This window comes from Typha latifolia, chromosome 1, assembly GCF_019914945.1.
Source record: "Typha latifolia isolate L0001 chromosome 1, TyphaL0001v2, whole genome shotgun sequence".
NCBI lineage: Eukaryota > Viridiplantae > Streptophyta > Magnoliopsida > Poales > Typhaceae > Typha > Typha latifolia.
In genome coordinates this window covers 5,557,938-5,573,187 of record NC_133086.1, presented here as the reverse complement: position 1 = coordinate 5,573,187, position 15,250 = coordinate 5,557,938, and the positions used below count along the sequence as shown (strand labels likewise).

Sequence of the window (15,250 nt, the reverse complement as noted above, 5' to 3'; positions counted from 1 at the left end):
AGTTCACCCAGTTCATATGAAATGCTTTGAATATTTATTCCTTACTGATGCTGCCATTGGTAGCTGGCAATGGCATTGGAGGGCTTCTGCTTTACTATAACGACCAGAGGTGCAACTTGATGCTTGTTTTACTGTTTGAGTTTGTGAGGATTCATAATCCCTTCCAGAACTTGTATGTATTGGTAGTCTTTTGCACTGGTACATCCTCTCTTATGTTTAGTTATGGTTGACCAGTGTTTGAGTTAGGTAAGGTCAAAGGTGCAACCTAAACCAACTAGTCTGCCCTGAAATCTCCAAGCCATTGATTTGACGATTGGTTGAAAGGGGTTTTCTTTTAGCCTATAATACATCAAAATTGCAACTGTTTTATCTTCGAATGCATATTTTGTATTGACCGACTATTTTTGGGAGCTTAATATATCATGAACATGAAAGTAGATATCCTTCTCTTCAACTTGTTGCACAGTGACGAATGTGCTAAATCAAGGATGGATTTTCAAAAAGCAAAGTCACCATTCTCTCCTGTCCCATGCATTCCAGATAAACAGTTAATATCACATCAGTAGTAAACCTACAAAAGGGAACATCCCATGACAGCGAGCCTAATAAATCAATATCTTGTTATTCAATCATACACTAAAAGGACCATCAAAGATCAGTTCTTGATAGACATGAAAGTTTGAAGCCAAATCCAGACATCTAATATTGCAAAAAATACCGTTATGTCGACACTATGCAACTAATCCGGACTAATGTTCCTGGGGCACTTCCAGTATAGAGGATTAAATTTCTCTACTTGTCCATGAAATAACACGAGCAACCGTGTGAAACAATTCCGAAATTTTCTAAACTGAAGAGTACAGGCATGCATCAAACTCAACATTGCAGCATTTGTGCTTTACTTGCTTCTTTTTGTGTCATAGAAGACACATGAATCTGCAGCTGTTTTCATCTGCAATCAATAAAAAATAAAATAAAATACCGAGGAATAGAACAGTAGAATGCCCAGTAGATATCAACTGCAAAAAATCAGTGTCAGTCAATAAAAATTGAAAGTTATGTAGACATCAAACTGATGAATAAATTCATAGAACTGAATAGGATAATATAATAATCATTCACTTCACTCATTATTTTCAGAGTATGTTGTAGTGTGGTTGATCAAACGATACATGATTAGCCAGAGAACTAGACATTGAAAAAGCTCCAAATATTTACAACCAAACTGCCACTCTAACAGGATCTAGGGTGGCATTAAATTTATGTATTATTCCAAGATCTGCCATCCGAAACTTGCTCCTAGAAGGCAAATTTATTCTCTGAAGGATGAAAACAAATTTTTGGCAAGCCAAGCAAACATTTAATTCTTATGCTAAAGGCAGACTTATTAATAAACAAAAAATATCACAAACCTATGAGATATATCAGAAATTTCAGACTCAAGTAAATGACTCATTACAAACTTCGCACATCAAGTAACAAGAATTAAGAAAAAAATCTCAAAAAAGTTGAGGGACATAAGCAGAACTTATTCATTTAATGCAGGCATTCAACACTTTGTCCAATGTGACATGCAGCATGATCTTCATCTCAAGGATTATTGTGCCGAAGGCACGTACACCTCTAATATATGTTTTAGGGGTATTTAGACATTTTTTATTTGAATATATGTATTAAAAACTATATTAGAGTAATTTATCTTTAGGCAATGTTGTAAATGACCTATTTTATCAATATAGTAATAGTCAAGTAGAAATATAATTCAACACATAATATAATTGAATATATTTATTAATTGACAATAGTTCAATAATTAAAAGTAAATCATAATTAAACGTAGAATGACAACGAGTATTAAAAACTTGATTTGTTGATGCAAGAATAACATGAAAACTTTGTATCAAATACTCGTCGTGTATCTTACATACTTTTCATACAGATATCATACAGATATAGAATTTGCAATTATCATATGATTTGATATGCATATTGAACATGTATGGGAGCAACCAGCACAGACACACCATTGCCATATGTAGGTTGTGGAGAATTGGATATGGAACATAATAAGGTTGTACCCTTATAATGATTAGCAAGATGCTCTTTTCTATCTTTAATGAAAAAGGTGACATAGTCGTACGTAGAGGTGATCGTCTAGCCCAACCCGCCTATGCTCGGCTTGGCTCAAGCCCAAATTGCTATGGGCTAGTACAAGCTAGCCCTTTGCCCGGCCCGACCTAGAAGCCCGCTCATAGGCCCTGCCTATCCAACAACTCACTCCAAAATTATCAGTTCAACCTAGTTGTCTTACCTTGAAGAAGAGTAGAAGAATAAGAGGAAAGCAATGAGCAATATAGATCTACCATTCACTGAGTAGGGAAGTAGAAGACAATGCAGTCTTCAATGTCACCACCACAGATCTCTTCAAAGTCAACATCACATAATGTCTCCAAATCTCACCAAAATTTAAGCACCAGCATACAATGCGGTCCAAGAATCGAGATCTCGCGGTCTAAGAGGGGAAAAAAATCTAGGGTTTAAAGAATGCGACGAACCGAAAGGTGATGAAGGTGCAACCGTGTAGATGAGTAGATGGGATCTAGTTCTCCGATGGCTCTCTAGTCCCTACTTCTTTCATATTTTCTATCTCTCTACTCCTTCCTAATTTTTTTTATCTCCATCAATGACGGCCACCTAAACCCCAGCTGCCGATATGACCTCCAGCCGCCAACGAGTTGCAACCACGTGGGCTCTATCGCCACCGTCACCCAGCCTATTCGCTGCTTGGCCTTGGTGGTCGGTAATCCAGAGACGAAGATAGAGCTCCCAACCTGCCCATTAAGCTCGGCCCACCCCACTTGCCTAGCCCGAGCCCACTCTCTCATGGTCTGATAGGAGGCAATAGGCTAGACTATTTTAGCTTGGCTAAACTCGGCTCGGCCCGACCCACTCACGAATGGCCTAGAGAATAGACCCGACCTAGTTGGCCCGACCGGCTCGTTCGATGATCACCTAGTTTCAAGATCAAGTTCGGCTCAGCCTATTTTTGAGCCAAGCTTGATTGAGCATAATTGAGTTGAGCTTGAGCCAGCTCAATCATTTTGACAGCCCTAGACCCACTATAATGATGGTCATATTTAGGGGTGTACACGAGGCTAGCTTGAGCGAGCTGGGCTCAGCTCAGCTCGGCTATAAAATTATTAGAATTAAGCTCAACTCGATAACATTATCGAGCTGGCTCGGATTTTAAAATTTTTTATTACATATTTGCTTTTCAGCTATAATAATATAATTTTTGAGAGTTGGTTACATATAAAGATGATTCCTAACTCTTCATTTCCCAGTCCGGGATTAAATGTCATCCAACCAATTTAAAAAATTAATTTTTTACATGAAAATCTAGGATTCGAATTCATATCATTCTATTTGAGATTAAAGTGCATTATCAATTGTGCTATAACTAATTATTATAAATTTTTAAACATACAATATATATATATATATATATCGAGCTAATTTGAGCTGAGCTCAAGCAAGCTTTGGCTCGGCTCAGTTAATATTTCGAGTTAGAAAACCCAGCTCTAAAAGAGCCAAGCTCACGAGTCTCGTGAGCTGGCGAGCTATTTTGACAGCCCTAGTCATATTATACAGACCTATGACAGTTTTTCTTAAGTAAAAAACTCAAGCTTGGATTCACGTAGAGAGCCTGTGGCTATAGACAGAGGTGACGGACTGTACTGTTGCGGTGTAGCAAACAACTCTTGTCTTCTACCCATTACCCCCTCACTTTTCTCCTTTTGTCTTCTCTCAATTCATAGCGCATAGTGGTAGTATTATTCTTGTGTTAATTACTTGTCAAAACAAGATGCCCTATAGCAAGCACAATTCTGGGAGGTACATACATCTCTTGATTTATTGGCGGTAGCATGCTCTTTCTCTTTCTGGTTTTGGTTCCCTTTAATTTTAATATTTATAATTCCCAACAAATCCCCTTCATCCTGGCCAACACAAACAGGCAAGAGGTTGGCATAATCTGGCCACAGATGCACTCCATAAAGATAATATGCAGGAGACGGTTCTATATGCATGGCTCTGAACAAACTTTAGCACAAGATTCTTATCAGATAGCAAATCACTATATCTAGGAAACCTAAAAGCTACTTGAAAGAACAAATTAGTTACCTGTATGACATTGATTACTTGCTTTACTGCCCATCCAATCAGAGTTACAAAGAATGAGAGAGAAAGAAGTGGCGTCTCCTTTATGGTACTAAGACAAACCTGTTATACAGGAAACATTGTAATGCTAAGAGCTTTACATAACAAAGAAGCAACAAAAGAAAAGTTAGGCTTACATCAAGAACACTCGTTGTTTGCTCATCAGCAAGGAGATAAAGAATAATGTAAAGAACCTATAATATTGCATTAGAGTATTAATTTGACAAAGAAATATGCAAGAAATGAACATAAAACACAAGAAATTTGTAGGATTAACCACCTCAGATGCCACACAGCAGAAGGCCATGAATGGACGGTGGCCATAATATGCTTTCAGAAGCCAGTTGTTCTTGTCCTTCACATCCTTGTGACTAGTCTTGCCTGAAAGAAAAGTACTGTAGCAGCATAGCATCAGGCAATCAGAACTTCCATGTAATGCATGACAACAATGAACTTACTTTATACAACATCCTCGAAGTCAAAGTAATTAGAAAAACATAATAACAATGTTTAACAAACCGTCAAATCCAAAGTTCATAGATAGATAAAGATGATTCTTTAAATCTAGGAACAGATAGATTAAGCAGGATCTGAAACAGAGAAGAATATATATATATATATATATGCACACACACAAATTGCTTGTTATGCCATAGGCATGGTTCATCTCTTCTAATGGTTAAAAAGACTTGTCAAGGCCAGTGTCTGAAATGGCCAAACGTGCCAATGGCTTAAAGACAACTGCCAAGGCCACCAGCATGCCATAGCATGGCCAAGGATATCTCAAGACTGACTCAAAATGATCTAAAATCTTTTTGTTAGTGGTCCTATATCATAAATGAATCTGTAATTCAACAAGAATCAGAGATTGATGAGAACATTGCATATAGAAGTAGAGGATTGTTAAAAATAATGCAGCACCTCTAGCCAATTATATGATTCTTATTTATTGCCTAGGCTAAAGAAAATATGCATTGGACAGTTACATGGCCATCCTACTTTATGGATAAGATGTTTCACTATTAGGAAACATCAAGCGCAATAAGAATGCTGAGGATAATGAATAAGATTAACAAAAGATAAAATAAATACTGTTATACAACAGTAGTGTAGGTTAGCACCTATATGGAATAATTTAAGATTGATTGAAATAGTTTGGAGAAACCACTAGTGCAGTAGTTCAAAGGAGTTAACTTGTGCAAGTAGAAGGTACCTTCAGATTCAAAAACAAGACCAATATTGACATGGGAGAAAGTAGTAAGAGGAGACATGATAACACTTAAAAAAGAATGTTGCACCAAATAGAGTTGAACGAGGGAAAAAGATCCATATTGTCTCATCATTCTAGTAAGCTAGTTGTTAATGTAAAGAGGCAGTGAGTTCTAGTAAAGTGCTCTTGATATTAGAATATGTTGCTCAATGTTTTGAAAGATGGCCATGGCCACAATTTACAGACGGTCACCCCAACGCATAGTGCCTAGGCTGTATGAAGGCGCCCAGGGTTGTCTAGCATTTTTAATATATAAAAAAATTAAAAATAATTATATATGATACATAATGTATACTATAGAAAAATTAACAGTAATTCCTCTAGCAGAATAGCAACTAACACACAAACAATAATCACAATTACAAACAATAAAATCAATAGAATAACAAACATACACAATAGCAAACAGTAATCACAAGCAATAATTCACAAATAGTAATATCAGTCTCTTGGTAGAATAGCAATTAGCAAAAATACATGCAAAAAAAAACACCTAAGTTTATGTGATATTATTGAGAGTGAGAGAGAGAAACAGGGAGGCTGAAAAAAGGTGGCCGACTAGCCACTGGTGGGGTGGGAGCCAATGGGGCTGATTAGTGAGAGTAAGGAAGTGAGAGGGAGTGAGAGAAAGAAGCACACATATGAGAGGAGAGAGCTCACTTATGCTGCCCTTGCGACTGCCATCTGTCACATATCGCCATGATATGAGAGCACGCGCGCGCGCGTGCGAGAGAGAGAGAGAGAGAGAGAGAGAGAGAGAGAGAGAGAGAGAGAGAGAGAGAGAGATATGAGTATTAAGGCTCATCAGTTCGAAGTGTGAGGTGATGAGAAGTAGGGCTAAGCTCGAAACGGTGATTTTTTTCATAACTATTCAGTAAGCTCGATCGAACCCGTTATCACTCGATATGACTTGCTATTCTTGATCCGACTCCCCTAAAGATGGCCCATTATCACTCGATAGTATCCTGATGTTTTAGAAATTGATAATTCTACAATAGGTGTTGAATTAACATTAACATGTCTTTGAATATATTTTCTAACCTGTATCCAACCAAAACACTATTTGGATAAGTTCATAAGTACGGCAACCCAAGACTAGTAGAAAAAGAGTGAAAGAGTCTCCAAGAGCACTAGGCTCCCGAATATGTTGTTTGGGGTGTCAAGATGTACACAATCTTACCATAACAAGAGCATCATCTAAAAAGACTGTTCACAGGGTAAAATATATGGCCTACTATTAGAATTACTTGCAAAAAATCTTTCTTCTTGAATCAAAAGAATAGTGAGATGAATGAAGCAAACAAGGCAATTTGTCGATTGCAATACTACAACAAAATGCCACACAATTCCACTAATTTGCACTTCCTTTTTATTGTGAAAAACCTACAACCATAAATACATGATGAGACCCACTAGCAAATGTGTAAATGCTCTCAACCCAAAACCATCATAAATCGCAAAGAAGCCCATGATGTATTTTGGTTATGCAACACAGTACCTGATAGAATAACTCATCTACCTGCACAAGATTTTTATATAATATTAAAAAGGGAATAATGACAAGCAGCACTTGGAAGATTGTGGACCTTATTTAGAATGCATTGTGCATCCTTTGAAATTTAAGATCAATATTTCAATGTTCTCTACATATAAAACAAAACAAGCCAAAATTTCCTAGAGCACACTTGAAAATTTGAATCAAACAAAAAGGAACATAAGTTCTTGAATAAAATGCTTGTAAAGTATGCATAAGGCTCACCTGTACATTTGAAACCAATGGCTCGTAATGTCCAATCCAAGCAATAACAAGAAAATTAATCCCGGCCTGCAGTTTTTATAACATATTTGTGTTCAGGATGTAAGTCAAATCCAACTGTACTTCAGATATAAAATACCTGTATAACTGCGAGAGAACTGCCAATAGACAAGCAGTACTGACCCTGAAGAAAGTAAGCATACATCAAATAAGATACTAGCACGCTTGCTGGAAAAGGCATTAAATAAAAAACTATTTTGTCTCCAGGATATATTGATTCACAGCATTTCTGCAGATTATGCTTGAGAAAAGTCTCTGAGAAGAGCACCTGTCTGTTACCATGTCCAATACAGCTCCAAAGGTTGACACTGGATGAAATTAGATGAAATCAATTTTGGTCATTACATTCATGAAAATTATATAAAAGGACAATCTTCTGTTACTTGGACTCTTCAGTTTTAAAGACTTTTAGATTGCATAGCACTTATGACAACAGAAAATCATCCAGACCTTGTAGAATACTGGCTTTAACTTTTAACTTCAAAAAGAGGATTTGATTAATGTCAGATACAAGTGAAGGCATTTGGCATGGGTTTGGAAATAGCCGATATAGGAAGCAGATTAGTGTGTCTGATAATCCTGAATCTTCTAATTTTCAAGTACTGACTAGTGTTATTCTGAAGTGTTTCAAGTTGTACAGTTATTTTCTTCTCGCCCATTAGTATATTTGGCATAAGCACATTTTAAATTTTTAAGTGCAAACAAAGTAATTGTTGCATTTTTTATACTGTTCCTCTTTTAATTGTACAATATCTCTCCAATATCTAGCCTTCTCTTTTGCGGTGAAGTGGCAGACACTTCATGATGTCAGGATACTTAGCACCTAAGTTAAGCATCAAAGTAAAACTTAAAAAGCAATAGAGAAACTAGTCCAACTACTAGATTTTTCCTTCTGATAGAAAGAATCCCCATCAACTCCAAGTTGGATAATTGACAAAGGAAATAAGTGAGGCAAAGGTAAGAAGAGAAATTATTGATGGTAAAAGGAGCAAGAAGGGGAGTAAATAAAAAACATTACCTTGATTGAATTTTCGGGCAAACCAACCGTCTAGTCCATCACAAAAGAAACTGAAATGCACGAAGTCGCATCTAGTTAAACATAGCCTCTCACAGATACAAACACACAATAACAACTCATTTTGGACACTCACCTGAAAAAGTAGAGGATTGCAAAGAGTGTCTTGTGTGAATAGCAAAGAGCAAATGCAACACAATTTATGATAATTCTAAAATATCCTGTATACAACAAGAAATTGAATCAAATCAGCACATGAATGCTGTGCACAGATTTTGCATGATAAAATCTTAATTGTTTTTATGTTTGACCATGATAGGTAACAAGAAAACTTTACAAGAAGATAATACAGACAAGGGGCATTCTTTCTGCTAAAATTAATATCTACAACTGGTGTACATCCACCATTAATGAAAGACAAATGTGAATAGCAATTGATGCATCCAAACACTGTAACCAAGGATGAAGCCTAATAATTTAGTCAATCCTCATCAGCAAGCTTACCTATTATATTAGGAATGTAAAGATATACTGACAGTGCTCTCTGAGTCGATTGTGGAGCCATTATAGCTTACGAAAGGTCACATGAAATGCATACGAATCTCAAAGCAACGACAGCTCACTTCCTTTCCTGCATATGTCACAGAAATGTACAATAATGCAGATTTGTCTTCAGAAGGAACCAAGTGTGTCAAAAAAATGTACAATAATAAATTCTACATAAGCTCTTTTATTTATAACATCGTTATTACAAATACAAAATTGCTGACATACCAATAGAAAGTAATATACATAGACAAGAAAATTGTTTGAGGACAGAAAAGTGCTATCATATTTCTTCTTAATAACTCCCCTATATCAATTGCCATCTTCTCCTGCCTTCCAAGGTACCTGCGACTTGGATTAGACCCTCCACATTGTTGCACCATATGGTTTCATATGACATGTTGAAAAAACATCAATCAATTCTTGTGTAACTTATCCTCTATGGGTCGTAAGCTAACTCATCTTAGATACGATCATTTCATGATCTACATTTTTCAAGGTGGCCTCACTCATCCAACCTCAGCATCTTCATCATGGTGGCACCCAACTTTTGCATGTGGATTGCCAACTGGACAAACATTCTAATCTACAAAGCATGCCAATCTTATTCAAAGCTTCCAACTTGCCTCTTTTCTAATCTGTTACTCCCTCTGTTATGTGGTTACTTGATCAAATTGATTTGTTGAGACAACATTATTTGTATGAAAATTGTCACTACAGTTGTTTATAGAAAGAAACATCAATAGCTATCCTAATGTTCCTAATTCGGAGATCATTCTGGGAATGATCATATATTCTCAAAATGCAGAATTATCACCAGTTCTGATATAATGCACTATTCCAGATTAGGTAGAAATGATCCCCCCCTCATAAATATAACCGAATAGAGCCATAACCATTAAAAACGAACACTTTCGGTCAAAATCCAAGACTAAATCGATAGCACTAAATACATAATACCAATCTCCCAAATTGCAAAACTTAGCCAGACAACAGAGTAGATGATTTTCTCACCGATTAGATCAAAAAGCCATCCGTTCGGATGGAGAGGACGCCCTTTCCCAATAGAAGCCCTGCAGGAAAATAAAAAATAAAAATGAGAACAAAAGGAAGCGATCAGAGAAATAGAGGTGGATATGGAGAAGAATGGGAAAAAGAAAGAAATGGGAGGGCAGATTCGGAGACCTGCAGTTGCCGGAGAATTGGGTGAGTCGAGTAGGCTTTCAGATCCACGATGACAGAAACGGAGGTGGAAACCAACTGTGACGGGCTCGTTGACGGCGGAGGGAATAGTTTATTCTTATAAACCAGGGCACGAGGAGGGGATAGGAGAAGGGATTGGGAAGAAGTTATTCATCCAGTTGTCCGATATCCGACTAATACTGGCATTTCCTATCCTTCCGACTGTTACCTGCAAAATTTGAACTTAAAATCTTTTATTAATCTATATGCAACTCTTAGTGTTTTCCTTCAAAACTAACGATGAAGATATTAAAAATAAAATTTTAATTTATAGATCACATGAAATATATCTTCCAAAAACTAACATGGCTCATATGCATTTTAATTAAGTAGATGTCAAAATATTTTAATATAAGATTTTTATTTAAATTTTAATTTATTATATAACATTGTAGATGTTGTATCTTAAAAGCCAAACTGCAAAAGAAAGTTCATACACTTGGAATTTTTGCCTAACTTTTATTTATTTTCTCCTATTTATTGATATGTCTTTTTATATTTTTTGTATGACTCGCAGCCAATGAAGGACTGCCAAGTATACCAACTGCAGGAAATTCCTGCAACAATTCTTGTGCACATTGTTACACCCATATATATGTTATATGCGGAGGATTTTACAATTTAATTATATTTAGTTTTTTTTAATTTAGTATATAAAATTAAATGTATATATATATATATTATTATTATTTTAGTAAATATATATTTTATTATCGTGAAGTAAACATAATTTATGTATGCCGTGCAAGTTGGAGTTCATTATTATAAATTAAATATAATTAAATTGTAAAATTCCCTTCGTATGTGGCTGCAATCTGATCTCCCTCCCTCCCTCATCCGAGACCAAGATCCCACGTAAATGACTGGCGAGAGTACTGCACTTGTGTCCCCTCCTTGGCCTTTATTTCAATCTATAATCCAGTCTTCATCTTTTCTTTGGTCCACATCGCTCCTCTTAACAAAAATGTAGCAAATTTAGAAGCTTCTCTTGCTCCGTTTGGACAATCACAACGTACCTCTATGGAGCTTTCATGCTTGCCCAAGTCTTGTTTCGTGCCACCCAGATGGAATTCTCGCTGCTGCAATCGCTCTATCAGATGCGCAGGGATTGCGGAGGCATCGGGTGTTCCGGCGCCGATGGGGCAGAAGACGCAGTACAAGGATGGCTTCTTTGAGAAGGCGTTCATGTCGTTGTTTGCCAGGAAGATGGAGAAGTTTTCGTCCGGCGGCGCCGGTGGGAGGAGTGAGAAGGGCTTCTGGGATTGGGATTACGACAGCTTCGTCGACGTCTCGAGGAGGGTGATGGTGGGCAGGAATAGAAAGCAGCAGCAGGAGGTGGTCAGGGAGGTGCTGCTCTCCATGCTCCCCCCTGGAGCACCAGCTCAGGTTACAAATTGATCCATATGTTCATGGGTTTTAATCAAACACCCCATAATAGCCTCTGAAACGAAGCTTAATTTTGTTAAAAAGTATGATGTAAATTGTCGGTCCGCTAATTAACAGCTTAAGCTTTTGGGTCATCTAGTTACTACCTAATGGATCTTAATAGATGTCTTTAGTAATTTGATCTTACCATGTTGATGCAGTTCAGGAAATTGTTTCCTCCTACCAAATGGGCTGCTGAATTCAATGCTGCATTGACAGTTCCTTTCTTCCACTGGTTAGTAGGACCATCCGAGGTACTTGCGATCTGCTTCTGAAAATTAGCTCTTGAATACCTAAATTCTCAAAGTACCCTGTTTGATTTGATTGCCAATTGATACACGTCTTGCAAACAAGTTAGTATTCAGAACCAAGACCATTGAGTATATCGGTTAGTTTAATTCTGAATTGAGCATATTGCTTGCTTATCTTGCATCATTCTTTCTAGCTTTTTATGCTTAGTTTGTAGCAAGCACTTGTTTTAGCTTGAAATTAATTTGATAAATTTTTGTTCATTTTGCTTTTCGTTCCACTGTATAAGTTCTTGCTGTAATAATTTTGCAAACTTCTACTGATAACCTCTCTGTACTGAACATACAATTTTATTTTCATGTGTTAGGTTGTGGAAGTAGAGGTCAATGGTGAGAAGCAAAGAAGTGGAGTTCTCATAAAGAAATGCAGGTATAACAATCTATTTGATTGATTATTACTAACAAACGACAATTAGAAAACATGAGAGGATTCCATGGCAGGCACCACATAAGTGTACTAGGACTTCAAACTCATTGTGTCTGTGTAGGTACTTGGAGAACAGTGGATGTGTGGGAATGTGCGTGAACATGTGTAAGATTCCAACGCAAGATTTCTTCACCAATGAATTCGGACTTCCCTTGACGATGAACCCAAGTACGTAAACATCCTCAAAAGATGTTTCCAATTATTTTATCAAGCAAGAAAAAAATAATCAAACTGATTATCTAGTCTCTCAGTAAAGTTGATCTTTCATGTTTCTTTTTCCCTTTTTAAATCCATTTCCTGCTTGAATTGGTCTTTTTCTCATTTATAAACTCTGCGATGGATATCGATAAAGATCATTGTCATAACAGTAGAAGAGTAAAATGATAATTTCAGACAATTTCAGTTGTGCTCCCTTCAGTAAAAGCCAGTTCTTGTCCCTGATTCATGTGATTGCTCCCTCATGAAGTTGACAGATAATAAATCAAATGGAGATGATATCCTAATTTGCATTTCTGGTGTTTCTGATTTGCACCTAATGTATCTTTTCTTTACTTTTATCTCTTGACAATTCTTGCAGAGTTTGAAGATATGAGTTGTGAGATGGTGTACGGTCAAGTTCCTCCTCCTTTTGAGGAGGATCCTGTGTCAAAACAACCTTGCTACGCTGAATTCTGTATGTAAAGATCTTTTCGACAGATCAAAAAGTCAATATGGCATAATATTCTATAACCATGAATATCTTTCGCAGGTTCTATAGCAAACCCTGTTGCCAATGTTTGCCCTAAGCTACAGGCTTAAAGAAAATAATTACATAGTCCAAGCTCAATAAGTATTAAGAGCCATACTTTACATTTGCAGAAAAAGTTCATGGTGAGCTCCACTGCCAATCATCTCTCTCTTTTTTATCGATCTAAATTTTATAGCGTCTCGGGAAACAATAATCAGCAGAAAGTTTTCGCTCTGGTTACTATTTTGTAAATGACAAAGATTATATGCAATGGCAGTTTACTTTTACTCAAAATAGTTTAACCTACTTATGCTTGACAAATTGCTTTCCCATATTAATGCCAGGTCCGTATATCAAATGCGCATACATGCCTGGAACTTTTCGACATAAAGTAGCCACATCGATGTAGCATTTCTTCGAATCAGAGTAAGTAACTTATTGGGGGGGGTGTATACATGCAGTTGTTTTGATTTCACCATTTTCTAGTACAGTTATTCAAATCAGAAGATAATGATTTGAGATCTTCAGTTCTAATGTATATATGAGGTAACTCAGCAACAGTTTCATTAATTGGACATATGGTTGCTATGTTCTTGTCTTCGAAGCAGTATCTGCAGTCCTAGGATAACAGCATAGTGTTTGCAGAAGGAATAAATACCTCATGAGAGTTCTGTTTGATCACAAGGTAATGTAAAAGAAAAAAGAAACAGGCTCTTGAAATAAGATTCTACTATGAGTTCTGTTTGATCACAAGGTCACCTAACAGGGGGGCTTTGTCCCAAAAAGATATCTCAAATACACTACTTTGCTCATCAAATTGCCAATATGGAAGCCAACAACTTATAGGAACTAGGAGGTTATGGCTAAGCAAATCCACTACAAACCCAAACTGCATCAATTTGCTGAACTAGATCTGGGTAATGGCAACTCTCATTGCCTTCCAAACAAATTATTCTCTTTTTATAAGTTCGCATATTATTTAGAAGCTAATGAAGCGTACCGTCTCTCTTAAAAACTTAAGCTGATAGAGAATGCATATTAATCATCTACTAATTAAGGGTGGAGCCATGTTCACAATCCCTAATAAATTCCAAGATTATAAACATTAAAGTAAGACGTTTGTGTAATTTTATAATTTGGCTTCCTTAATTTATGTAAATTTGTTATTATCATCCTCTTAATCTTTTATTTAACTCCGCATGACCCCACCTATCTCACATATGGCAAACATGGCAAAATGGGATACTTTGAATATGTTTCATATTAATTAGAGGCTACTATAATATTTATCTTCTCTGTGATTAGTTTCTAAAAAAAAAAATAGAAAACATGGCACAAGAAGCATAACGATAGGGTATATTTTTCTACTTTCTAGTTAATACGAAAACAACATCCAAACTGATTAATTTCAATTCTTAAATCTAAGTGCTCTCTCTCTCTCTCTCTCTCTCTCTCTCTCTCTCTCTCTCCCTCTCATATTAATTTATCATCCTCTCTTATTGTCAAATGTTTGAGCATCTAATTCGATGGCAACAGTACATTACTTAGCATATCATTACTTTTTTACTTTCTTAATTTTTTTTTCTTAACTATTTATAAAAATTATTGTTTGTATTGAGATGTGTATTTTTGCTTAGCGATCTGAATTTAAAATTTTGATATAAAATCACACGATAAAGTCGTCATGCACCAATTTCAAAAATACAAAGACTCATTGTGGACAATTATAAATCATGTTTATATATTAAAATCTTAGCCCCGCCACTAGACGTAACAAAGATTAGTGCCCAAATAGGCCGGTGGGAGAATTCCCTACAATCCACCCTTCAGAGTGCTATCAAACTTGTCGATCGATGTGGACAAGGTGCCCTCCACAATTGAGCATTGGCAGCTCTCAAAGAAGAGATGCTTCATTCAATCCACGTACATCTATAACTTTAATTTTGTAGGGAATAAAATCCCATGCTACGGGATATAGCAGAGGTAGTACGTCCTATTTGCACATAGTCATAGAAAGCCACAAACACCACGTGAATCGGCAGTGCATGCAGCTCCTCCTTGATTAATTACAATCCAAGCGGATTGTGTTCGGATTCAGTACTATCGATGCATACATATATAGTTCCTGACAAGTCACTCGTAGCTAGGTAGGTTTATTCGGATTCTGGATGGAGATCTAATCCGAATCTAGTGAATGAATTCCTAACACCCAAATCCAATTGTGCAGGATAACGTAACCCTGGCACAAGTGGATTG

General features: G+C 36.5%; 2 protein-coding genes across 3 annotated transcripts; one reads left to right on the top strand and one right to left on the bottom strand.

Annotated features, from left to right (window-relative positions):
* Window positions 1-493: 493 nt before the first annotated feature.
* LOC140785466 (probable CDP-diacylglycerol--inositol 3-phosphatidyltransferase 2) lies at window positions 494-10,293 on the bottom strand. 2 transcript variants are annotated; one of them, XM_073133294.1, is made up of 12 exons: window positions 10,051-10,293; window positions 9,880-9,938; window positions 8,824-8,950; window positions 8,456-8,540; window positions 8,323-8,372; window positions 7,573-7,612; window positions 7,384-7,428; window positions 7,248-7,313; window positions 4,499-4,613; window positions 4,356-4,412; window positions 4,183-4,281; window positions 494-952 (listed from the first exon to the last, which is right to left on the bottom strand). In XM_073133294.1, the coding sequence occupies exons 3-12, from the start codon at window positions 8,882-8,884 to the stop codon at window positions 899-901; spliced, it is 672 nt and encodes a 223-aa protein (XP_072989395.1). In that variant the 5' UTR covers window positions 8,885-8,950; window positions 9,880-9,938; window positions 10,051-10,293; the 3' UTR covers window positions 494-898. The 2 variants fall into 2 exon arrangements, with proteins under 2 accessions (XP_072989395.1, XP_072989402.1); XM_073133301.1 differs by lacking the exon at window positions 4,356-4,412 and having other exon boundaries at window positions 10,051-10,192.
* Window positions 10,294-10,947: 654 nt separating this feature from the next.
* On the top strand, window positions 10,948-13,591 carry LOC140795709 (beta-carotene isomerase D27, chloroplastic). Its single transcript, XM_073148439.1, has 7 exons — window positions 10,948-11,493; window positions 11,694-11,786; window positions 12,149-12,210; window positions 12,329-12,435; window positions 12,845-12,940; window positions 13,016-13,137; window positions 13,339-13,591. Exons 1-6 carry the CDS (start codon window positions 11,128-11,130, stop codon window positions 13,063-13,065), a joined length of 774 nt encoding a protein of 257 aa, XP_073004540.1. The 5' UTR covers window positions 10,948-11,127; the 3' UTR covers window positions 13,066-13,137; window positions 13,339-13,591.
* Window positions 13,592-15,250: the final 1,659 nt, after the last annotated feature.

What these genes read in the sequence shown, in the direction of transcription:
- LOC140785466 (XM_073133294.1), bottom strand. Translation starts at nt 8,884, where the DNA reads ATGGCTCCACAATCGACTCAGAGAGCACTGTCAGTATATCTTTACATT. An exon ending in TGCCCGAAAATTCAATCAAG is followed by an intron (nt 7,613 to 8,322) that starts GTAATGTTTTTT and finishes AATTTCATCCAG; the next exon opens with TGTCAACCTTTGGAGCTGTA. An exon ending in GTTCTCTCGCAGTTATACAG is followed by an intron (nt 7,314 to 7,383) that starts GTATTTTATATC and finishes TAAAAACTGCAG; the next exon opens with GCCGGGATTAATTTTCTTGT.
- LOC140795709 (XM_073148439.1), top strand. Translation starts at nt 11,128, where the DNA reads ATGGAGCTTTCATGCTTGCCCAAGTCTTGTTTCGTGCCACCCAGATGG. An exon ending in GTTCTCATAAAGAAATGCAG is followed by an intron (nt 12,211 to 12,328) that starts GTATAACAATCT and finishes GTGTCTGTGTAG; the next exon opens with GTACTTGGAGAACAGTGGAT. An exon ending in ACCTTGCTACGCTGAATTCT is followed by an intron (nt 12,941 to 13,015) that starts GTATGTAAAGAT and finishes TATCTTTCGCAG; the next exon opens with GTTCTATAGCAAACCCTGTT.